This window comes from Podarcis bocagei (assembly GCF_964188305.1).
Source record: "Podarcis bocagei genome assembly, chromosome: 5".
Classification (NCBI taxonomy): Eukaryota; Metazoa; Chordata; class Lepidosauria; order Squamata; family Lacertidae; genus Podarcis; species Podarcis bocagei.
In genome coordinates this window covers 44,445,970-44,467,744 of record NC_138129.1, presented here as the reverse complement: position 1 = coordinate 44,467,744, position 21,775 = coordinate 44,445,970, and the positions used below count along the sequence as shown (strand labels likewise).

Genomic DNA, 21,775 nt, shown 5'->3' with positions numbered 1-21,775 from the left:
ACCTGAAGACCACTTTACCTAATGGGGGCCTCCCACAGCTGCTGCGCTGCCACCGCACAATTTCTGTTCTCATCCTGAAGCAAAGCTCTTAACTCGAGGTACTATTTCTGGGTTAGCGGAGTCTGTAACCTGAAGCATATGTAACCTGAAGCGTATGTAACCCGAGGTACCACTGTAAGATGGTTTGAGGTCCATGGTTGGCTCTCCCATGTTCTTTTTAAATGACAAAATGCAGCCACTGTTCCCTCACCAGTGGATTTACGGTAACTCCCCACCCTTGCTGTCTTTCCCAAATCAAGCGGTCTCCCTGTAGCTCCTATTTTCCCATCTGAGCAAAACAGACATGCACACACATGACATCTTGAGAAACATGATTTATTTTATATCATTAAAACATGTTTTATGTTTTGTTAAATAAAAAAATAGAAAATATGCACATGGTGGAATCAAATAGCGTTCACGTTCTGTTAAATAGACATTGCTCCAAAGTACAGGCTGTGTGTGTGTGTGTGTGTCTTTTTGAACTGCAAGTTATTTTGCGAACTCATCCCCTCCCCCAACCATTTTCTTTACTGGGATTTTGAAATTGACAGAAAACTCAGAACAACACTTCTCACCCTTATATTCATTTTCCTCCTTCCTATTGTTGAAATTTAGCTAGTGAGATAACACAAATTGTTCAAGTGTCATAGTGTTCAAATTATGCCTCTCAATTTATGTGTTTTTAATCCCTTCAATTTCAAATTTCTGATCCATTATGGCAGACATCCCCAAACTCGGCCCTCCAGCTGTTTTGGGACTACAACTCCCATCATCCCTGACCTCTGGTCCTGTTAGCTAGGGATGGTGGAAGTTGTAGTCCCAAAACACCTGGAGGGCTGAGTTTGGAGATGCCAGCATTATGGCTTCTCACAAGGGATGAAAAATATCAGTGGGTTCGGCATGTCAACAAAACAAAAGAAACTGGGTACTTTGCTTACTCACTCTACTGCAGCTGTTTGGAAGGTGAACACCCCAAGGGATGTGTCTTCCTTGGAGCAATTTGACAAGTCCTAAATGTTGGTTTGTTGCTAAGAAATCTTGTTTACACGGATGTGCCCAGGTACTGATGCTCACTCAGCCATTGTCCATAGCCATTGTCTAGCTCCAGCATGATCATCTCTATGAACCAGCAGTTCAGTTGTGAGTGCTCTTGCAAACAGCACCTCCAGGCAATTCCTACTGGGATATGAACCTGCTAATAACCTTGCACACTCCTGCAGGTGATCACACAGGGGTCTTCAAAGGTATGTACTGGGCAGGAGGTCTCAATGGCACATCGCTGTGAAAACAACACAGTAGTCTATAAAACAGGTCTATTTGCTTGTAGGAGGGGAAGTTGCCTGTGGTAGGAAGCCACTTCTCCAGGCTATACCATAGAGGTGGTGTCTCCAAGTTTCTGGAACAGCTGCAACAAGAAGTCATTTGTAACCAATCACATTTCTCTGAAGCATTATATAATTCTACACTTCTATGATTCTATGATTTCCAGGCATGGGTTGTTGTTGTTTTGGTCCCACCTCTTTCCCTGCGAAAACTCGCTGTTTACCACTGAATCAGAACAAACATCAACCTTCAGAAGACCTGACTGATGTTTGTTCCAGTTCAACAGTATACAGTGAGGTTTTGTTTTTGTTTTTTTCAACTCACAGACCTGTGCCTACAGATCACGGCACAAATGGAAGTGTGGATGAGTCCTATTGTTGGACTCCAGTTCCCATCAGCCCCAGCCACTCAGGGGACAATGGGAGTTGTGTGTTGTACCTGGAAGCCTTCAGGTTCCCCAACCCTGCTGTAAAGCTTAAGGGAACCAAACCAGCCAGATAGAATCATGCTCCCCTGAGAGCACATGACACATGGAAATTTTTCTTACCTTGCTCAAAAATGGGATGTTCACCAATGATCCCAGAAACCCAAAGACAACTGGGAAAAAAGTCCTGAGGACAAATAAGTCATTGTTAATAATGGCTGAAAATCAGCAGCCGGAACGAAACCCGAGAGTTAAACTAGATGTGACAGCAGCAATTCCCTGTGTTGAAAGCAAAGTAGAAAGATGGCTAAGGAGTGCTGACCCCCTCCTTTGTTCATAACTTCTCTAGCCATGGCTCCTTCCTCCGCGCATCTTTCTCTCAGCCGAGGCTCCAATACCAGAAGTGATCCTGGCCGAGAGAAAAGTAGCTGGAGAGAGGTAATCTGTGGGTGAAGGAACAATCCAACCCTCTAGAGCAGTTTTTGAGGATCATAAAGGATTGTACGGGAGAGGAGAAAGGAAGATCCATTGTGCAAGTGGAAATCCGTTGTGTGAATGGAATGGCAGCACAGAATAAACAATGCAAGGAGGGAGATACAGTCCAAAAAAGGAGGTGGTAAGAGAACCCATGGCTACTTTAAATTAATTCAGATCTCCAGGAGCTGACGAGCTGTACCCAAGGGTACTAAAGGAGCTTGTGGACATAATCTCAGAACCTCCATATATAATATTTGAGAATTACTGAAAAACAGATGAGGTCCCTGCAAACTGGAGGAGGGCAAATGTTGTCCCCATCTTCTTCTTGTTAGAACTGGTAAGGTTGTAGCCCATGAGGCTCCAACTTAGAGCACCAATTTCAGAAACTGTAAACTTGTAGAGTTCAGGTCTGGCATCACGTGCAGCTATCAACAACCCTGGACTTACCCAGACTTGCCTACATACAGTAGTTTCCCTAGAAAGCTTTGTGGCTTTGGTATGAATAATCACCTGAAGAGGTTAATGAAGCCATAGGTCTCCAGAAGCATGCCTAGGACAGGCCACCGAAGCAGGACGATAATTATGCCCCCCAAAAAGAAACTGGTTCCCTTAAGCTTCTGTCTCTGGAAGAAGAAACCAAAGGTTCTTCTTAGTCCAATGATAATGGCCAGGCCAGACAGGAACAGGATCTAAAGAGAAGAAGATCAAAACCCAGGGATTATTGGAGTGTATTACAGCTAGTAGACGCTTTATCAGGGATGGGGAGCATGCGGCCTTTCAGATGCTGTTGCACTCTGACTCCCACCATCCCTGACTGTTTGTCATTGTCAGCCCTAGTTTTGGCTGATGGGAGTTGTAGTCCAACAATATCTAGAGGGCTCCTGATTTCTTGCCCCTGATTTTCATGTTTATGTATATACTGCTTTTCTTTTTTTTAATCACAAAACACTTTATATAGTGATCATTTATAATTCAGGAGTAGGCAACACAATACCCTCTGGATGTTTTGGACCAAGCCCCACCCCATCCCTGACCACTGGGCATGCTGGTTGGGGCTGATGGGAACGGCAGTGCACAACATCAGGAGTAACCACATTGGCTATCACTGGTATTCTCTCTTAGGGGTGTTGGGCGTAAAGGCCGAATCGGTCCTACAGGCTTGATGAACTTTTTATCCTCTTCAGTAATTCTCTCTGTTTTGTCTTTGGAGGGAAAGGAGAACATTGGTCCTGTTGCCTCTCTTTTCTTTGTCTTGTGGGGATCCTTTAGCCAGTGGCATCGTGTAGGGGACCCCCTAGGGGTGGTTGCCCCAGGCGCAAAATTGTTAGGGGGCATAGAATTTCAACACCCAGTGCTGCCTGAATACAGCTACACGCTTCGGTTGCTGGGCTCCGTTGAAAACAGCTTATCCCTGCAAACAAGGACAGCACAATAACTCTTGACTGTGCATGCACAGGTGGAATTAACAGCCCCCAACCACCTTGTGAGGGAAAGAGGGATTGACAGCCAACAGGCCAGCATAGGTTGCCCTTCTAACCTGGAATGTGGTCGGATGGGCAGCATCTATCAGGAACACCTGTTTCACTGATTTTCTATCACAACATCACATCTTACTGATACAGGAAACCTGGACTAGGGATGACATATCATTAAATGGATACTACTTGCTCAGACTACATAAATTCTCAGGTCACACAGAACAAGTTCATACCTCCCTGCTACTTCAAGATGAAAACCCAGATGTTACATACTCAGTTGCTAGATTCTGCGCTGCCATGATGGATATTTGTCAAAAGATGGTTTGCACCACAAACTAGGCCCAAAATACAAGACCTGTGCTCCTCCACACTCCCTCCCACATAGTTGCTTTTAACTGTTTGTCCCTGTTTCTATCTTTTTAAGTAGGTATGATATATAATCACCTTTTAATTACCAGTTTTTACTCATTACCTGTTTTCATCTTATGTGTTCAGTTTCCGTATGTTTTATCTTATGCTGGTCTGTGACTGAAATAAAGTTTGATACTGATATTGAATGTGCATGTGTACTCTGCCTGTTTCGCTCCCTTCTACTTACCCCCTCCACACTGCCCCATGCTACACCATTGCCTTCAGCCAGTTCATTGTTGACACAGGAACAAGGGTATTGTGTTGCTGGAGGAACATCACCTTCCTCAATTCATGAAGTATCACTTACACCCATACCCTTGCAGCATGTGCTGTGTATAGAGGTTGGTACACAATACAAAAGTTTCAATTCTGTAATGGGCTGCCAGTCCTGATCATGCAATAAGAAATGTCTGCTGGATCAGGCCAAAGGCCCATGCAGTCTGGCATCCTGTTCTTACTTTGAACAATCATTTGCCTATAGGAAGCATGAAAGCAGGATTTGAGCACAACAGCGCTCTCCCCTCCTGTGGCTTCCAGTGACTGATACATATGTCTTCTGACAGAGGAGGTGGAACGCAGCCATCGTGGCTGGTAGTCATTCCTTAAAACCTTAGACTAGACAACTCTGCTTGGAAGCAAGTCTCCCGGTTGATGTCAATGGAACTACCTTCCACAACAGTGCCTGTAAACTGGGCTTAGTGATCCTTATGATTCATCAAAGCTTTGAAGGCAAACTGGCTGATATATGTGATGGCAAAAGCAACATCTGGAAGGAAACATCTGGAGCTTGAGAAAGAAACTTACATTTCCGAAGGCCAGAAGCACCGAATCCATGTACAATAGCATACCGAAAAGGAGGAAAAACACCCCAAAGCCCACAAGTCCCACACCAATCCCTGTAACAGATGAAATGAATGTAATCAAACACACAGCATTCTGAAGATCAGGGGGAGGAAGGCCCACTTATAACTCAATAGTGGGAAAATACGTTTCTGGTGTCTGCAGTTTGGGCTCAGAATACCTGTTCTTGCATGGTCCCGCTTTTCTTTTGAGATCTGTATGGGTTAGGGTGTCTATCATAGTCAAATGTCAGTGTTGGACAGCTGTGTTAATTCTCCTGCTCTTCATTATCATGTGCTGTGTTCCTTTGCAGGATGATAGTTGGCAGTCTTGGAAAGATCCCTCTGCGTGATACATTGGCAGACAGCAAACAGGTCCCTGACACAAACTCTGCTGGTGATCTGCAACTCACTGCCCCATCACAGTCTCGCTGAGAGAGGGTAAACCTTCTTCAGTCCAAGGGCTGCATTCCCTTCTGGGAGCTGTGTGTCAATGGTGAATGGGGCCAAAGGCAAAAGTGGGCATAGCAATAAATGTAAAATTTGTGGGAAATTGCAGCCTGGATAGCTCCGTTGGCTAGAGCGTGGTGATGATAATGCAAAGGTTGCAGGTTTAATCCTTGTATGCGGCAGCTGCATATTCCTGCATTGCAGGAGATTGGACTAGATGATTCTTGGAGACCCTTCCAACTCTAAGATTCTAAAATTCTATGATTCTATGATAATTATGCATGAATTCTAGTTTGTGCATGAAAAGGGCTAGAACCAGAGAGGTCTGTTCCTAAACTCAGCTAAGTCATACCCCCTTACCTCCGTAAAAGGAGGAATTGAAGCTGCATGTGTCCCTCCGTCCCCCCCCCCCATTGCTGCTTGGATATGATAGCACAGTCAGCAGAGCATGCGACTCTAACTCTCAGGGCCGTGGTTTGAGCCCCACATTAGGTAAAAGGTTCCTGCATTGCAGGGGGTTGGACTAGATGACCCTTGTAGTCCATTGCAACTCTATGATTCTGTGAAATGCATGAATCTGATCTCTGGAACGTTTTGTAAGTAAAGAATTTTAAACTTCCTTAACAGTGTGTGGCCTGTTCATCACAAGAGGGGTTGGAAAGAAAGGAGTGCTGTTTGCAAGCAGACTAAATGGGTCCAACAACCTATACAGTGGTACCTCTACTTTTGGACACGATCCATTCCGCGGTGCCGTTTGCACCCCGAAAAGTCCATAAGTAGAGCGCCGCTTCTGCACGTGTGCGTGATGTGATAGATCGCTCCTGCGCATGTGTGAAGCATGCAGATCACTCCTGCACATGCATGAAGCAGTGAACCCGGAAGTAAACACTTCCAGGTTTGCTGCGTTTGTAACCAGAAAAAAGCAACGTGAAGCAAACACAACTCGAGGTATGACTGTATTCCTAAAGCTATACTTCTGCTTGACTTTTGTGAGTTTAAACTCTGCTACTGGGGGCTCTCTCTTGCTGGAGAGAGTTTAGCCTTGCATTTTAAATCTATTTGAGTCGATTCTTTTGTTATTTACTCCACACACGTGGGTCACAGGGATTCTATTTTCCTCCCACAGATTGTATTTTTGTTAAAGATTATACTGAAACTCTTGTGCCCTGGGAACAGAGGCAAAGATACTAATTTACTTCCTTTTCCAACAGCGCGTTCTCTGATCTTTTTAAAAACCAAACCAAGAAAGTGCCTGTGAAACAGACAACAGAGTAACACTGGAACTAGAGAGCCAGTGTGGTGCAGTGGTTAGAGCACTGGACTATAAGACCAGGGAGGTGCAGGTTCAAATCCCCACTCGGTCACAAAGCTTGCTGGGCCACTCAGTCACAGTCCACCTGATCTACTTCACAGGTTTGTTATTAAAATGAGGGGAGGGAGAGCATTATGTTTGCTGCCTTGAACTTGCTAGTGAAAAGGCAAGTATTAAAGTAAAGAAGTAAATAAGAGAGGTCAGGGTGACATTCTCTAAAAGCTGAGCTGGCAAAAGGAAGCCTTGATTAGATCCAATCATTCTTTCTTAGCTAACCTGACTACACTGGTATAAGAAGAAGTAACTTCTTCCTTTCAGGCTGTAAGATATGGTCATACTTACTCTGGATTTCTGTGATCTCTATCATCTTCGCTGCTGTAGGCCTAGAAGGGCTCTGGATATTCAGGTGCAGATGCAAATGTCACGGAAGGGGGGGGTGAGGTGCAGGAGGATGCTGTCACTTCCACATATTCTGCAGCCAGTGAACCTTGGAAAGGCCTTTAGCCCTTCCTGCGTCACCTTGCAAATCATTAACCTCCCAGCAGTGAAGACACCTCTTAATGTTCACTGGGCTGTCACTCTGGAGTTTCCAAGTGGGTGGGGCGGAGAAGTGCCATCACAAATGTTCAGCTTGTGCTTCTCCTGGACTTGCAAGGGGAAGCTAATAGCAGATTTCTCTGAGGCTTGAATAATGGCAAAAACTGCTGGCAAAAATGAACGAAAAGAAGCAAGCCACACAAATTCTGACATTGTTCATGTGTGTGTTTGGTCCCAAATGCCATACATCACTAATCTTGAAATACCAAAACAACGAAGAGCTTTCACCTTGACTCGTTGTCAGGCCCTCCCTTCAGCAGTTCAGGAAAGCAGTTATAGGAAGATACCATATGAGGAGAGGAGAGGAGAGGAAATGCTCTTGTGGCTCTGGGGAGCAGGAAACAACAGAGCATGCCCTTCTTTATTGCCAGTATTACATAGACATTCAAGCTAGGTTTATCCAGCCCATCCTATGTAAGTTCCCTGGGTGTTCAGAACAACACTACCCCTCCCTATTACAATAGGACGAAAGTCCAGAAGTCACAGATTTTGCGCTGCCATGATATCTATTCGTCGAAGGATGGTCTATGCTACAAATCAGTCCTAAATAGAAGACCCATATTGTTAGATCTGCACTTCTGAAGCCCCACCCCATACAGCTGTTCTTTTTTAACTGATCTCCTTTAAATTTTCCTTATCGGTTTTATTCATCCATTACCTATGCTTAATCAAGTATTCTATGTATATGTTTTAATCTACGTTTGATTCTTGTTCCCAATTAATTTAATAATTATCCACTTAGAGATATTGTTATGCTATTTATTTAGATGTTTTGCTTATGCTGGTCTGTGACTGTAATAAAGTAAATTCATTCATGTGTTTGTTTGGCTTCTAGGAGTTAATGCACAGTAGCCTTGAGGGCTGTTTTCCTTTCCATGTTCCCTATTTGCAATCGGGAAGTACATGTCGAGGAGGGGGTACCTGCTTTCACATGAACCTGCCCATCAATTGCAGTCATCATGGGCAGACGCTCCTCTCTGCTAACAAGGGAGATTAGTTTGCTGGCTGTTTTTCCCATGACCACTTGAAAAATCCTGAGCATTTTAACAGACCGCTTAATGGTTTTTCTGCCAGTTGTAGCCATTGCAACTCCATAGAATACAATAACAGCCAATGTTAGAATTAAAAGAAGCAACAAAATACAATTAATAATCAACATGGATATTTTATGCAATGGATATGCTGTCTCCCATCTTCAACCACAAATCCACAGATTAAGAGACTCTTAATCTCAGGGTTGTGGGTTCAAGCCCCACGTTGGGCAAAAGATTCTTGCATTGCAGGGTTGGACTAGATGATCCTAGTGGTCTCTTCCAACTCTATAGTTCTGTGATTCCAAGATGATGTTGACCACCTGAATGAATCTTATGGACTCCTGGTGGCCCACGGGCCAGTTTGGGAATCCCTAGCTTAGAGGGCAGGGTGGAAAGATGTGAAGGCCAAAAAAGAATCTGGAAGGTTTATCAGCTAGATATAGGGTCCAGCCACTGGACCATTGGTATATTGCATAGCATCTTGCCAACTATTTTGTTTCATGCAAACATCTTCTATTAGCCTCAAGAAATAATAATAATAATAAAAATCCCTCTGACGCAGTCTTGGAGCATTTCCTTTTCTATTGCATGGAAAATAGAATACATGTCCCATTCTCATGCAAGCAGCGAGCAAAGAAATACCATAATAAAAAGCTAATTAACTGGCCAGGGACAGCTGTATTATCTATATCTGCGTCACTAAGGCACAAGATCTATATGTTCTCTTTTGGTGCTTGACAAATAACTAAGGACACAAGAAGAGAATCTATTTCCAATAAGTGAATCATTCAGCACATTTTGAAATAGGAAATGTCTTTTCATGCTCATGATATAACCCAACTATCCTTGCTGCTTCTATTGAAATTCTTGCAATCATTTTATAAGTTGATCTCTCAAAGGTTTGGCAAAAATGGAACCGCCGTACAAATAACTATTGTGATGCACTACCTTGCCCATTAACATAACATCTAAGTCTCCTTTCTCTGAGTACAATCCTCTCCCCCCTTACCTGGAATGAACTGCTATTGAATTCAGTGGAATTTAGTTCTCAGAAGATCTGTACAGAGTTGTGCTGAACCTCTGTAATCCTGTACAGACTTACATGGGAATAAGTCCCATTGTACTTGGTGGGATTCTCTTCCTATGCACAGAATTGCAGGGCCATCAACTGGTCTGATGCACAAGGCTGGTGGTGAAGAGCATTTAGTATTGAGATACTTATTATTATTATTATTATTATTATTATTATTATTATTATTATTATTATCATTATCATTTTTAGAAGAAGGGTTTGGATTTGATATCCCGCTTTATCACTACCCGAAGGAGTCTCAAAGCGGCCAACATTCTCCTTTCCCTTCCTCCCCCACAACAAACACTCTGTGAGGTGAATGGGGCTGAGAGACTTCAGAGAAGTGTGACTAGCCCAAGGTCACCCAGCAGCTGCATGTGGAGGAGCGGAAACGCGAACCCGGTTCACCAGATTATGAGTCTACTGCTCTTAACCACTACACCAAGCTGGCTCTCCGTATTGAGATACTGATTGTCAGGAACTAATCTTACCAGCAGGCTGCTTCTTTGTCATTCCTTCTTTCATTTCCCAACTCTTTGACATGCACACTGAGAAGAATGGGAGAAGCACACCGTCCATTTACAAACCATCAATTTTTATTTATTTGCTTTATACAAACTTGCAAGGTACAAATGCATTTATTTGTTTTGTTTTGTTTTCCTTGTGTGAGATTTTGACCTTTTTAAGTAGCTACATCTAGAACAAATGCTGCTGGGAGGGGAATATTAAGCAAGCTGCTGCAGATTTAATTACTGGAAAGATTATTCCATGGTTTGGTGTGAAGAACCCCAAGCCACTGACATACTGTTTTTTAAAATCACAGACTGCTAATTTTTAAAATTGTCATCATCTAAGGTCACTTTTATACAAAAGAAAGACATCAACATCACATTGCTTTTTTGATAGTTTTTTTAAACCTAACACAAGCAAATAAAAATAAAAATTGCTTCAAATAATGTGCATAAATAATGTAGTTCCTCTTGGTTACAGGTGCTGCTGGCATATGAAAGTGTTGTTAGAAGTGAAGGGAAAACACGTAAAATAAAACCATTTAAAAACATGTTCCACAATACTGTAAAACTGTGATGCGAAACGCATTCTGTTGAGAGCTCACAGCTTGTAACCTCAAAACACTTAAAGTGACATGAGCAATAATTGGTCACAGACTCCACCTAGCTATTAACTGAGCAGAGGGCTGGTGAGGGGTGATGGAGAACATTCCTTGACATCCTTCGTGCCATTTTTAAAGCCTTTCTCAATTGCAAGAAAAGAAGGGGGAAGGGTAATTGGACCTAGGATCCAAAACTTCCTTGAAAGAAAAATAGGCAAGAGGCTGCAAAAAGTGGCACAGTCCTTGCTTCATTCCTTTCTTATGTGAACACTGGTTGAATGGTTTCACTGACACCTGTACCCTTTCGAGGTGACCTCCACATCTCTCAAACAGATACACAGGTAGAACCACTATCTCAAGAGGTGGAATAAGGAGGCCTACTTTGATGTCAAGGGAAGGTCAATCCCAAGCCGACAAGCTTTCAAGAGGCTAATTTAGGCCTCTCTTCGACTCTTGCTTATCTAATGAGCTGCCACCATTTAGAAAATGTCAAGGATTCCTTCACAACAAGGGAAAATGCAGGTCACATCTGAAGGATGTGTCTCTCCCCAACAATATTAAGGGGAATGGTAGTAGGGAAGGGTAGTAGCTGGGAGAGTGATCATGATGGAGAGAGACAGGATGAAATCCAGCTGCTTTGCCACACAAAAACACATTCACGTGAACAAAAAGTATAAAAGAAGAAGTAGCATTGACACAAAGTAGGGGGAAAGCCACCTATATTGCATGAATCCCCATGGGATAGCTGCGTACCAGCAAGACAATCTTTGCGGTCCCTGATATGCTACAGTCCTACTCATCTTCCTATAATGTACCTCCTGGGCCAGAGCCTCTATGGGCTTAAGTCAACAAATGAGCCATTGCCAAACAGCATCAGCTGAGGACTGGTCCCTGACATACAAAAGCAACTGCCGTACCCCACAAACAAGGAAATAAATGCATCATTCCTCTAAATTGACAGCTTACATTTATTTTTAAATAAATTTGCTTTCAATAAAAGCAGAAAATATATATATTTATTTAAATATGTCTTCTTTTATTTTTTTATTTTCTTAATTATTCTGATAAAACTGCCCAAAGTGACTCCATTTCAGTAACTCAGTGGCAGGGCTGGCTTCAGTGGCCCTGTGCACTGAGAGAGAACATAAGCTTGAAACAAAACAGTTTAGTGAGAAGAGGGGAAAAACAAAGATATAGATATTTAGCACACATCACTGTATAATTTCCATAAAACATATATTAAGGCATGTAGAGGATAATGAAGGGACAGTTTTTAATGAGCTAACATGGGTCCTACTGCAGGAGCAGAACCAATAATTTTTAACATCATCATCCTGGAATGTTGAAGGAGAAAGAAAGGAACAAAAACTCTGATTCCCTGGAGTGTTCTACATATTGCCAAAAGGATCATTTAAATAACAAAACAGACTTCATCATTTCATTGGACAGGGAGGTGGAAAACATATCTGATTTAGGGATAGCCTGCCAAGAGTTTTCCATTGCGTTATATGACAAAGATCTTGTTACTTGCCAAAAACTTATCATTCTGGTCAATATCAGTTGAGGTGGATTTTCAGAAGCGTCAAGGAGGAAGCTAACCCCAAGGTGGGAGATTACGAGGTGGAAGCTTGTTAAAATGAACGTGGGAAATGGACACTAATAAAATTCACAGTGCAGTTCTATCTATGTATACTCAGAAGCAATCCCCCACTGGGGTGGGGAGACAGTTTCTGTAACTGTCCCTTTTCATTTCATGAACAGGGCTCCTATCTCCTGGATCTGTGGTCCTTTAGTGTTTTTGGACTACAACTTCCAGCTTCCCTAACCATTGGCCATGCTGTCTGGGGTCAAAAGGAGTTGGGAGTCTAACAGCACCTAGAGCCCCCCCCCAATCCCTGCCTCAGGAACAAACTGGACTTGATGGTGGTAGGCCTGTTTCTTGAAATTTAGGACTGCCCAATCGTGTATACACAGATTCCAATTTAGCGCACTAAATAGTGCATGTGGAGTGGAAAACCGAATACTCTGCTCCACTTCAGTTTATCTTCCCTGCAGTCTGCCTCCCAGCATCACTTTTCGTCTCACTAGAAATAAGTCAGCCCAGTAGAGGGAAAAGGGCTATGGGGAAGGTCTGGGAAGAGCTCTCAGCTCCTCTCACCTGTGCAATCCTTTTAAAACTGGGACTTCTCACTCAGCCAGGTTTTAAAGGAGATTAAGGCAGACCCACATTATAAGAGATGGGTCTGTCACTTTCACATTTAGTTTAGTTCTGTACACTGACCTGTCACCTGCTGATTTAACCACATACATTGGATACTGAACTTACTCCTAATTGACCCAAGGTAAGGAAAGCTTCTTAGTATCTAGAGCATTGTACTGGGAGGAAAGTTCAAAACCATTCTTTTCTGTCAAGCCAACTTTTTCATAGAACTACAACACTGCAAAGAGCATCACTTAAATAAGATTATTTGAGACAGTATTCAAATTATGGTGGATAACACAGGTAGGGCTTGGTAAAATTCAGAGATTCTGCTTCTACTTCTCTCTCTCTCTCTCTCTCTTTGGTCAAATCATCCTTCCTGCCCCCAAACCTTCTAGAAAGAATATCTAAGAGCGCCATGACCTAAGGGGTGGGAGATCAGCCCACCTTGTAGCTTGAGCAGTATCTTAGAAAACTAACTCATGTTCAGTCTCCATCAGCCTTGATTATATGGTTCTAGAATGGCAGATTTTAGAAGCCACAGCAGTATTGCTCCAATAAATATAGAAAAAAGATCCCCCAGTTTTGATGCACGTTTGACTAAAACTCATAAATACATTTATGGACATGCTTATGATAAAGCCAGGTCCAGAATGAAGTTGCTAACTTTTTTGGTGAATGTATAAGCATTTCAAATCAACCAAATTGCCACCTAGAAGTTGAATCTCAATCTAAAGTGTCAACCCTTCAAGGAAACAATCAAACAAAACATTGAATGAATGGGAATCCAGCTTTTTAAAAACAAAAACAAAATAACCAAGACCCCATCTGAAAATCCAGCTCAAGGGAATTAAAAAAAGAAAAGACAGCTGCATTTTTGTGTTCTAAGCTAGAGTTAGAACAATCTGAGTTTCTTTCGAGACAGAATGAAGGAACCAGCTTGGGAAGACTTTGTCCAGCTTGACCTTATTTTTGGTATGAAGCAATTTCATGTGCCTCATGATGGCCCAACAATATTTTGAGTGTAAAAACTTTGGCCCACAGGGTCCAAGTAGAAGTAAAATTCTTTCCAAAAGGTGTGGTGTGAGGCAGCCCATGCTTTAATGTTACATCTCTCTGGGTTTGCTGTGCAATGCCCTATCCACGCCTGAGTGCTATGCTGCAGAACTGCAAAGCCCTTATTGCAAGTTGGTGCCAGCTTTAATGCAGAGCTTGACTACTGTTAAAAAGGTCTAGGTTGTGTGGTGAAATATATGTCCAGCCCATGGATTACTAGAGAAGAAAGCATCCTCCGAGAGCACGGAAGTTGACTACCACGGCCCTAAATGATATTCAGATAAGCCTTACCAGGTATAAGTCCCCTTTCAGAAGACAACTGCAAGGCGAAAGAAGGTCCAATTTAGACCCTCATTCTGGTAAGTTTCCTGGCTAGGTATGAATCAGCACAGTTTGAATACGTTTCAAGAGAGGTTTGGTTGGTATTTCTTGAGGTCTGCCAAGTCCTCTCTCTTTGCCTGCACCTCTGGCCAATCTCTATTCTGAGCTGGTTCTGCTCTCAAACTACTGAGAAACTAATGAGGGCTCATTTGAGGTGGTCTGAGCTTGGAGCAGGTGCATCACTAGTCCTATGCTCTTAATATACGAGCTCAATTACTCTGAAAGGTCACGGCAATGATTACTACACCCTTCAGAGAGGAGATTGATGAAGGCTGCAGGCATCTGTGTTTGAGAGAGAACTCTACTTCCAAATCACCTACAAGCAGTGCTTTTCTTCTGGGGGGATGCAGGGGGACAGATACCCCTAAACAGTTTGTGAATCTAAGTTTGGCCTCATTGAGGGGCAGAATTTCAATATGAGTAGGAAAATGAGAGTACTCCTAAACATTTTTTTTAGAAAAAAAGCACTGCCTACAAGCTGTTGTGGTGGGGAATAAAGCAAGAGGATACATGATGAACATCAGGGGTCTTGCTTTAGTCCCCCCTCCTCCCCTTCTCCAGTAGCCAGGAGAGTTTTGCTTCACACATTCCATGGAGGCTGATTCATGGCCCATCCGGTCTAGTTCAGATCTATATTCCATCTAGTCCCCTATCCAGTTTTCATCAGCAGTACCTGATGGTGCAAGCGACAAGTGCTTGGTGAACACAGTGATCTATCCAGCACACAGTTTTGATCCTATTACTTGAAGCCCTGGAGAAGCCAGGAGGAAAATGCTCAGTGGCACTCTCCCGAGTTGGCTGCGATGTGAGAAGAAAGATCACCCATCCAGACCCAGTTTTGTTTTTTCTTCCCCTACAGATAAAAGACAACCTCTCTGGGTTGCAGAAAGCATTAAAGCTTCACCTAGTGGCGAATCACAGCCAACTAAGCTTTTCTAACCTCTTCCCTCCCCCATTATATCTTCCGCCCGCACCCCTAAAACACATCCACATACATTGCCTGCACCTTCCATTCCATCCACCCAACCCCTAAGCTCAGGAAAGAAGAAAACGCCGGCCCATCCCAGCCACAGCAACATCCTCACAACCCTAGCAAGATTCCAAAGCGACTTTGGGTCCCCACACGGTCAACCTTCTGTCTTCTGCCACATCCACAAAGTTCTGGCCGTCCATTTGTGCTTCCTTGCTGTCTTTCCTTTTCCTGTGAAAGGCTGTGAGCATAAGCAGGGAAGCGTGGCCGTGCACGGGTTGCTTAGCTCCACAGGCGAAAGATGCTAAAAGCCATTCTGGTTGGCAGAGGAGAGACCAAAGGGCTGTGTGTGTGTGTGTGTGTGTGTGTGTGTGTGTGTGTAAGGAGGGAGAAGGAAGAGGAGAAGAAACATCTAGTGCTCACTTCAGTAGAGGGTTATGAATTCCCTGGCTGCAGATACAAAGTCATTCTTCACACAATCTTCCTTCCCTGCTGCCGGCACTTGCAGGCTATAGAGCTCCAGGAGATGAGCTACATCACCTCCCAGTCTTGCTGCCAGCATCCCTTTTCTGGCTCAGTGCTGCCTCTTTGCCGAGACACAGCTGTTCTTTTGCTGCCGGTCCTTAGCCTTGGGAGTCTGCTGCACCTGATTCAGAGGACCTGTCTGGCAAGAATGGAAATGGCTCCTGCACTATAGCCTGCTGAACTGTGGGCAGTTGGTACAGGCCATATCAGCAGCAGCAGCAGCAGTGGGGCAGGAAGAAATGGGACAAAGGCAAATGCCATCCCTGCTCTCCCTTGATGGCAGCTATTCTTTCCCGAAAAGTTTCCGCAGCTTGACTGAAGGAGATGGGTGTGCCAAGAGAACCCTAACAATGACCACACGTGTTGTTCAGCGGTTGGGGTGCAGACGCCGTGGGTTAAAACGTGGCTCCGTGGAACTTCACAGCATTCACAGCAGCCAGGGCCTGTGCTGGAAGAATAGGAGAGAAGAGAAGAGAGTCAGTGACAGTTGTTAGAACCTAAAGTTGTGGGCCTGTTGCACAGGCCTTTGACATTTCCCTCACAGCAGGCTTGAGGGATTTGCAGAGGCTGTGAATTTGCTAGATGTGCCTTGAAGGAATGTCATAGTGAGAGGTTTCAATGACATTAACAGCTTTATCTTTCTCTCTGGGAGCTCTCTCAAAGCCTTAAAGGTCTTCACCAAGAAAGGTTGGGTCAAACACATGTCAGTCAGAGTTCTAGCACACAGTTCAGAAGCACACTCTAAAGTAACCTTTCCCAACCTGGTGTCCTCAAGATGTTTTGGACTACAGCTCCCATCAGCCTCAGTCAGCACAGCCAACCTGGAGAGCATCAGGTTGAGGAAAACCACTGTAAGAATTTTTGGTCTGTCATTTTGGTCTGTCAACCACAGATGATGACTAAACTAACAGCACAATCTTATATGTGTATAGTGGGAAGAAAGTCCTACTTTATCAAATGGGGCCAATGCCCAGGCCATTGTCCAGCCTAAAAGATGGAGTTGTGGCTTATCATAGATGCCCATCTCCATCTTTTGGTTCAGTTCACAGAAGCAACCTAATGTGTTATAGCCACAGAACCTGTGGCCTTCCAGATGCTGATGGACAACAACTCCTGTCATCTCCAACCTTTGACCAGGCTGGCTGGAGCTGATGGAAGACTAAATCCAACAAAAAATAATATTTCCATAGCTTTGTCCAAATTTTGGATGTTCTGTACCAGTTGGTTTGTGAAAGGAGCAGCTATGGTGTCCCTAATGGTGGCACATAGCAGTTCAGCTTAACATCAACCATTCCTTTAGTTATGAAGTGGCACATTGGGTGGGTGGGAAAACTGTTATGCTAGCTTTCCAGCAGGTTGGTGGCTGTTGCTTTCTGGGAGGGAGAGGGATGAAGTGGTGGGGTGGTCAGTGTGGTGCAAAAGCACTGGCAGAATCAACCGAGTGCTCCTGATGGTGCATTTGCATCATGCTAACCTTCCCACGGCATTGTCCTTCCTCTCCCAGTAAGCAACAGCAACCTACCTGCTAGGAAACCAGCAGCCCTGACCTTGCTGCTGCCCTGCCCCACAGAAACACCACCCTAGTAAGCTGTAGTGACACTGGCGTTGGGATGGTGGCTCTGCCACTACTGCTTTTGATTTCCCTGATTAAGCTTATGGCCTTTTAAGAATAGAAGTTGCTGGGAACTGCAAGTGTGCAGAGAGCTGAAGTGTTCATGCCCAGCTTGCAGGCTTCCCACTGGTCAGCCACTGTGAGAATGGACTGTTGGACTAGATGGGCCATTGCTCTGACCCAGCAGGTTCTGCTTATGTTCTTAACTTAAGTATGTTTTCTGATTTCAATACACCCAGTGTATTGAGAAAATACACCCAGTGGCATGTTCGGGCCCAGGCTATCTACTGTGTTCATGACGTGACCAAGCAGGGTCTCCTAGGTCCATACTATGAGCTACAATAATGTGCTCATTCAAGAATATTCTCCTGGTTTAATTGGCACGGGGAATCATTGCTCATTGAAATAAGGTCACTTTGCCCCAGGGACTCCAGAACAAAGCATGGCACCTTGATTCACCACAGAAGCATCTTGCCCTTAACTCTGCAGAAGGAGTCTGAACTTACACAGCACAGAAGAAAGGGTTACCTTAGTGGATCTCAGTGAATGGATGGATTGGTGAGGAGAGGAGATGAAACTCTTGGAAAAGAAGCTTACCACTTCTTTTCTCCAAGAGACCAAGGCATATAGAGATATGAAATGAACATAGTAAAAAAAGGGGGGAAAAGAAAAGTAAAAGTAAAAAAAAGAGAAGTGCTTACTTTATGGCTCAGACACGCATAAAATGGCTGTCGCCGCCCTGGGATGAATCAGACGAGAGGGACTTGGTCGGTGGAGTCGGGGAGGCTGGGGAGGTGGGAGGGCTCGGGGTGGCACACTGAGCTGGAAACAAGAAATGGAGACAGGGTCTGAAGAGCATACAGAAATGGGAAGCAAAGGCAAGGAAACACATTTCATAGAGCAGCCTTTGACAACCTGGTGCCTTTCAGAAGTTGCGAAACTACATCTCCCATCAGTCCCAGCTAGTGCTGGCTGTGGCTGGTGGGGGTTGCAGTCCAATAACATCTGGAGGGCACCAGGTTGGTGAAAGCTGCCATACAGCAAACAGGGGTTAGAGGAAAGGGAATAGGAAGCATGATCAGAAATCACAGAGTGGCACAAAATAGCTCCCTCCTTGTGTTATGCGTATGTGATTTCCACTAGCACTGCACAGAGACAACCGCACAGTAAGGCAATGGTGGGAGCAGCACACCATTCACCCTGTAGGGAGGTAGACACACCACCTTGTAGGAAGATGGGCACCCTACCCTGCCATGTGATTAAAGGAAGGCTGAATTATAATTTTTTTGCTTGGTGTCTCATCAGAAACTAGCGCTAAGCATTAATATTCATGTGAATGGAATGCCTTCATAGCAGCCCCGGAAGGTGCAGCTATTCATGATAGATTCTTTAGACCAGACGTGGCTTGAATAATAATAATCTCCCTCCAGCCTCCTGCACAAGCCTGGCCACAAAGCAAATAAGTCAGCATTACACAGCAGCTTCTTCAGCAGCCAGAGGTAGCTGGGTAGTAGAGTGCAGGTGGTGGGAAATCCATCAAATGCAACGATAAACACACAGCTAGCAGGTCCCCAAGCCATTTTCATCAGGCCATGAACCCCATTGCCAGCTGCCGTGTTTGCCGTTCCCACAGCAAAATCGCATTCCTGCATTTGAACAGGGAGGTCTCATAGGTTGGCGCTGCACTGTGTGAAGAAACACTGCATTTTGTTTGTCGTGAATCTCCCGCCATTTGGCATAACCCTGGTCTCTTATTCTTTTCCCAGGGTTGAACTGATAGAAATTGAAAACGCTCAGAAAGGGAAGCAGCGTTACACATGGTATCTTGGACTCCTCTGGTATTCCCCTAATGGAAACCAGTGGGAACTGACCCCTGCCATGCATGCACTAGCCTAGGACAGCAAACACATTGCTCTCCAGATGTTGTTTGGCTCCAGCTTCCATCAGCACCAGCCAGCATAGCCAATGGCCAGGAGTAATGGGAGTCATAATCCAACATCTAGAAGACACCATGTTGGCTGTCCCTGTACTGAACAGTAACACTACACCTCCAGGGAAAACATTCCATGCATCCTCTTGTGTGGGAAAAAGCCCCCAGGTCTTTTTTCTTGCTTAGGCAGCCACTGCAGCAGCAGCAGCAGAGGAAGAAAATGTGCAGGCCAAGGAGAACCTTATTTTCTCCTCTTGTTAGCCATCTGGTTGCCCCTGCAGCCAAGCACAAGCTCATCTAATGCCATCATTATAGGGAAAATTGGAAGCTGTGCCCATCAGCAGCAACAGCAGCAGCAGCTGGTAATAGCAGGAAGGGCTAACTACTTCATCTTACTCAAGACCTAGGTTTAGGAAGAGAACTGGACCTCTTTGCACTTGGCTCACTGGGCAGGTATGTGGTCTTCCTGCCTAAGCTTTAAGCTAAGGCTTCCTCCACTCGAGATATGCTGAATTATTCCCGAGTCCCTCTAAATGGATGGCAACCTCTCAGTACTTTGGGCCGTGGAAACTGGGCTGCCTTTGTTGGAGGGCCCTGCGTTGCATTAGCTAGTTACCTGAGGTTTTTGAAAAAATGGGATGCAACTGGTTATTTTAAGACCAGCTAAAAGAATGGACCAGCTTTTACATAATATATGCATAGTATATATTTAATTTGCTAGAATTGATGTTTCCCACACATCACTTCAGGACCCGTAAGTTTATGCCAATTGCCAGGCATTGCTCCTTAAGGGCTGCAAATTAAAGGAGTAAAAAAAGAGGACAGCAAAGTTCAATGTAATGCATGTCACTGCACAAGCAACTTGACAGCCGAGACCAATTAATATATGTTTGACATTATGTGGCACTTGGCAGCAATGATGCAAATATGCCCCTTTTGACACATCGCCACTAGTATAAAAGCAAAGCACTGCAACAGCACGTCTGGCGTTGCAAGACAATTCTCTGGCCTTTATAAATCACTATAACTAATTTAAAGCAGTGGTTCTAATTTACACTGGCTAGCATGCCAGCTGTCAAATCCATCTTATTTTGAAAGCCTTGCCTGCACAAGGGAATTACGTAGTCATCTGTAATTCATTTCTACCATGACTTATATATCCCACACTTAAATGCAGAACTTGCAGAGGGAGGAAAAGCCTTTTGTTTCTTTGCGGCTGCATTGCTTCACTGCCTAATCTTCCTTGCACCGGTACTTTACCTGAAAGCATGCGGCCCCGTCGGGAGGCTTCTGCAGCCAAGGCGCAGGAGATCTCTATTCGCTTCTCCTGTTCCTGCAACTGGGTTTCTGGGTCCTGGGTCACGTCCACTTCTCCCTCGTTGAGGGGGACCACATTCTGCATGCTGCAAGAGAGGGAATTTGGGGTTATTACCTGCAGCTGGCTGCCCCAGGACATGTTTTGGCTACAAGGGAGTTAGCACTCAAAGAGGCAGATCAGTGGGATAGGAGAAGCATTGATAGATGGTACACACATACAAACATCACTATTCCCTGAAGAGGGGCCACTGCAAAAACAGCCCCATGAGAATTAAGCATGTTCAATAGCCACAGAATAGTGACTGGTTAGAGGGGAGGAATGGAAAATAGGTGGAAATGGAATGGAGTATCCTCAGAGAACAACAGCTGAGTGATAGGGAGGAATTCTGACAAATGTGGAAAAGGAAACAAAAATTGCAGCAGTTCGAGTGCTCGTCTGTACTCAGGAATGGAAATCAGTCAAGCAAATTCAATCAGTATTTGTTCACATAGTTCCACAAATGATACATATTTTATTATTTTGTTTTACATTGTTTTGACATTTCCTTTACAATGACATGAATGTATCTTATGTAAATAGCTATGTGATTTATGGAAATTGCCAGCTTCTTACATCCCTTGTCGTAGGTTATCTACAACTGGCTAAGCTGCACAGCTTTTCTATTGTATTCAAAAAATCTGGGCTTGTGGGTGGGGGAGAATTAGAAGCTAAGCAGGGAAAGCATGGGAGCCGGATGTTTTGTTTACAATGTCATGCAGATGCCCTGTTAAAAGTGAGTGAACAGAGCATGGCTATTCCTCAGTAAATGCCCATGGAAAAGCAGGCATAGATTGATGATCAGTGACTGGATGGCATAATGAGAAAGCAAAAACATGTGATGTGGGCGAAAGAAGGTTCTGGTCTGCAATGCACCTGGATTTGGCAATCAGCGTCTTTATCCTCTCCACTTTCTTTTGCTTCTCCTTCATCTCCTCTGGGCTCAGTGGAGTATCAGGTTCCAGCTCAATGTACCTTTCTGGGATGAGGACTTTGTCTGGGGTGGAAAGCTGAAGAGCAGAACGAAACAGACTGTGAGCTGAAAAGGCAGCAATGAAGATTAACTGACATAATAACCTTTCTTGAGCATCCAACCCTTGGCCATGATACTACCCACATCTATTTCTAATAGAAGTTCTAGATCAGATCTCACACAAAACACCCTAACTTTGAATTG

The 21,775-nt window shown here is 44.2% G+C and overlaps 2 protein-coding genes across 17 annotated transcripts in view; both read right to left on the bottom strand.

Moving 5' to 3' along the window:
- Nucleotides 1-359: 359 nt before the first annotated feature.
- GOLT1A (golgi transport 1A) lies at nt 360-8,018 on the bottom strand. 2 transcript variants are annotated; one of them, XM_081195091.1, is made up of 5 exons: nt 7,099-7,960; nt 4,960-5,051; nt 2,777-2,955; nt 1,913-1,976; nt 360-1,447 (listed from the first exon to the last, which is right to left on the bottom strand). In XM_081195091.1, the coding sequence occupies exons 1-5, from the start codon at nt 7,121-7,123 to the stop codon at nt 1,409-1,411; spliced, it is 399 nt and encodes a 132-aa protein (XP_081051217.1). In that variant the 5' UTR covers nt 7,124-7,960; the 3' UTR covers nt 360-1,408. The 2 variants fall into 2 exon arrangements, with proteins under 2 accessions (XP_081051217.1, XP_081051216.1); XM_081195090.1 differs by lacking the exon at nt 360-1,447 and having other exon boundaries at nt 1,462-1,976; nt 7,099-8,018.
- Nucleotides 8,019-10,037: 2,019 nt separating this feature from the next.
- PLEKHA6 (pleckstrin homology domain containing A6) overlaps nt 10,038-21,775 on the bottom strand; it is a 192,992-nt gene continuing 181,254 nt past the window's right edge. For all 15 annotated transcript variants that reach the window (XM_081193388.1, XM_081193396.1, XM_081193402.1 and 12 more), the window contains 4 exons: nt 21,475-21,608; nt 20,505-20,647; nt 18,016-18,136; nt 10,038-16,150 (listed from right to left, as the gene is read on the bottom strand). In XM_081193388.1, coding sequence (XP_081049514.1) covers nt 18,024-18,136; nt 20,505-20,647; nt 21,475-21,608 — 390 coding nt within the window. In that variant the 3' untranslated portion in view covers nt 10,038-16,150; nt 18,016-18,023. The remainder of the gene's footprint in view (nt 16,151-18,015; nt 18,137-20,504; nt 20,648-21,474; nt 21,609-21,775) is intronic.

What these genes read in the sequence shown, in the direction of transcription:
- GOLT1A (XM_081195090.1), bottom strand. Translation starts at nt 7,123, where the DNA reads ATGATAGAGATCACAGAAATCCAGA. An exon ending in AGAGATCACAGAAATCCAGA is followed by an intron (nt 5,052 to 7,098) that starts GTAAGTATGACC and finishes CATCTGTTACAG; the next exon opens with GGATTGGTGTGGGACTTGTG. An exon ending in TGCTTCTGGCCTTCGGAAAT is followed by an intron (nt 2,956 to 4,959) that starts GTAAGTTTCTTT and finishes TCTTCTCTTTAG; the next exon opens with ATCCTGTTCCTGTCTGGCCT.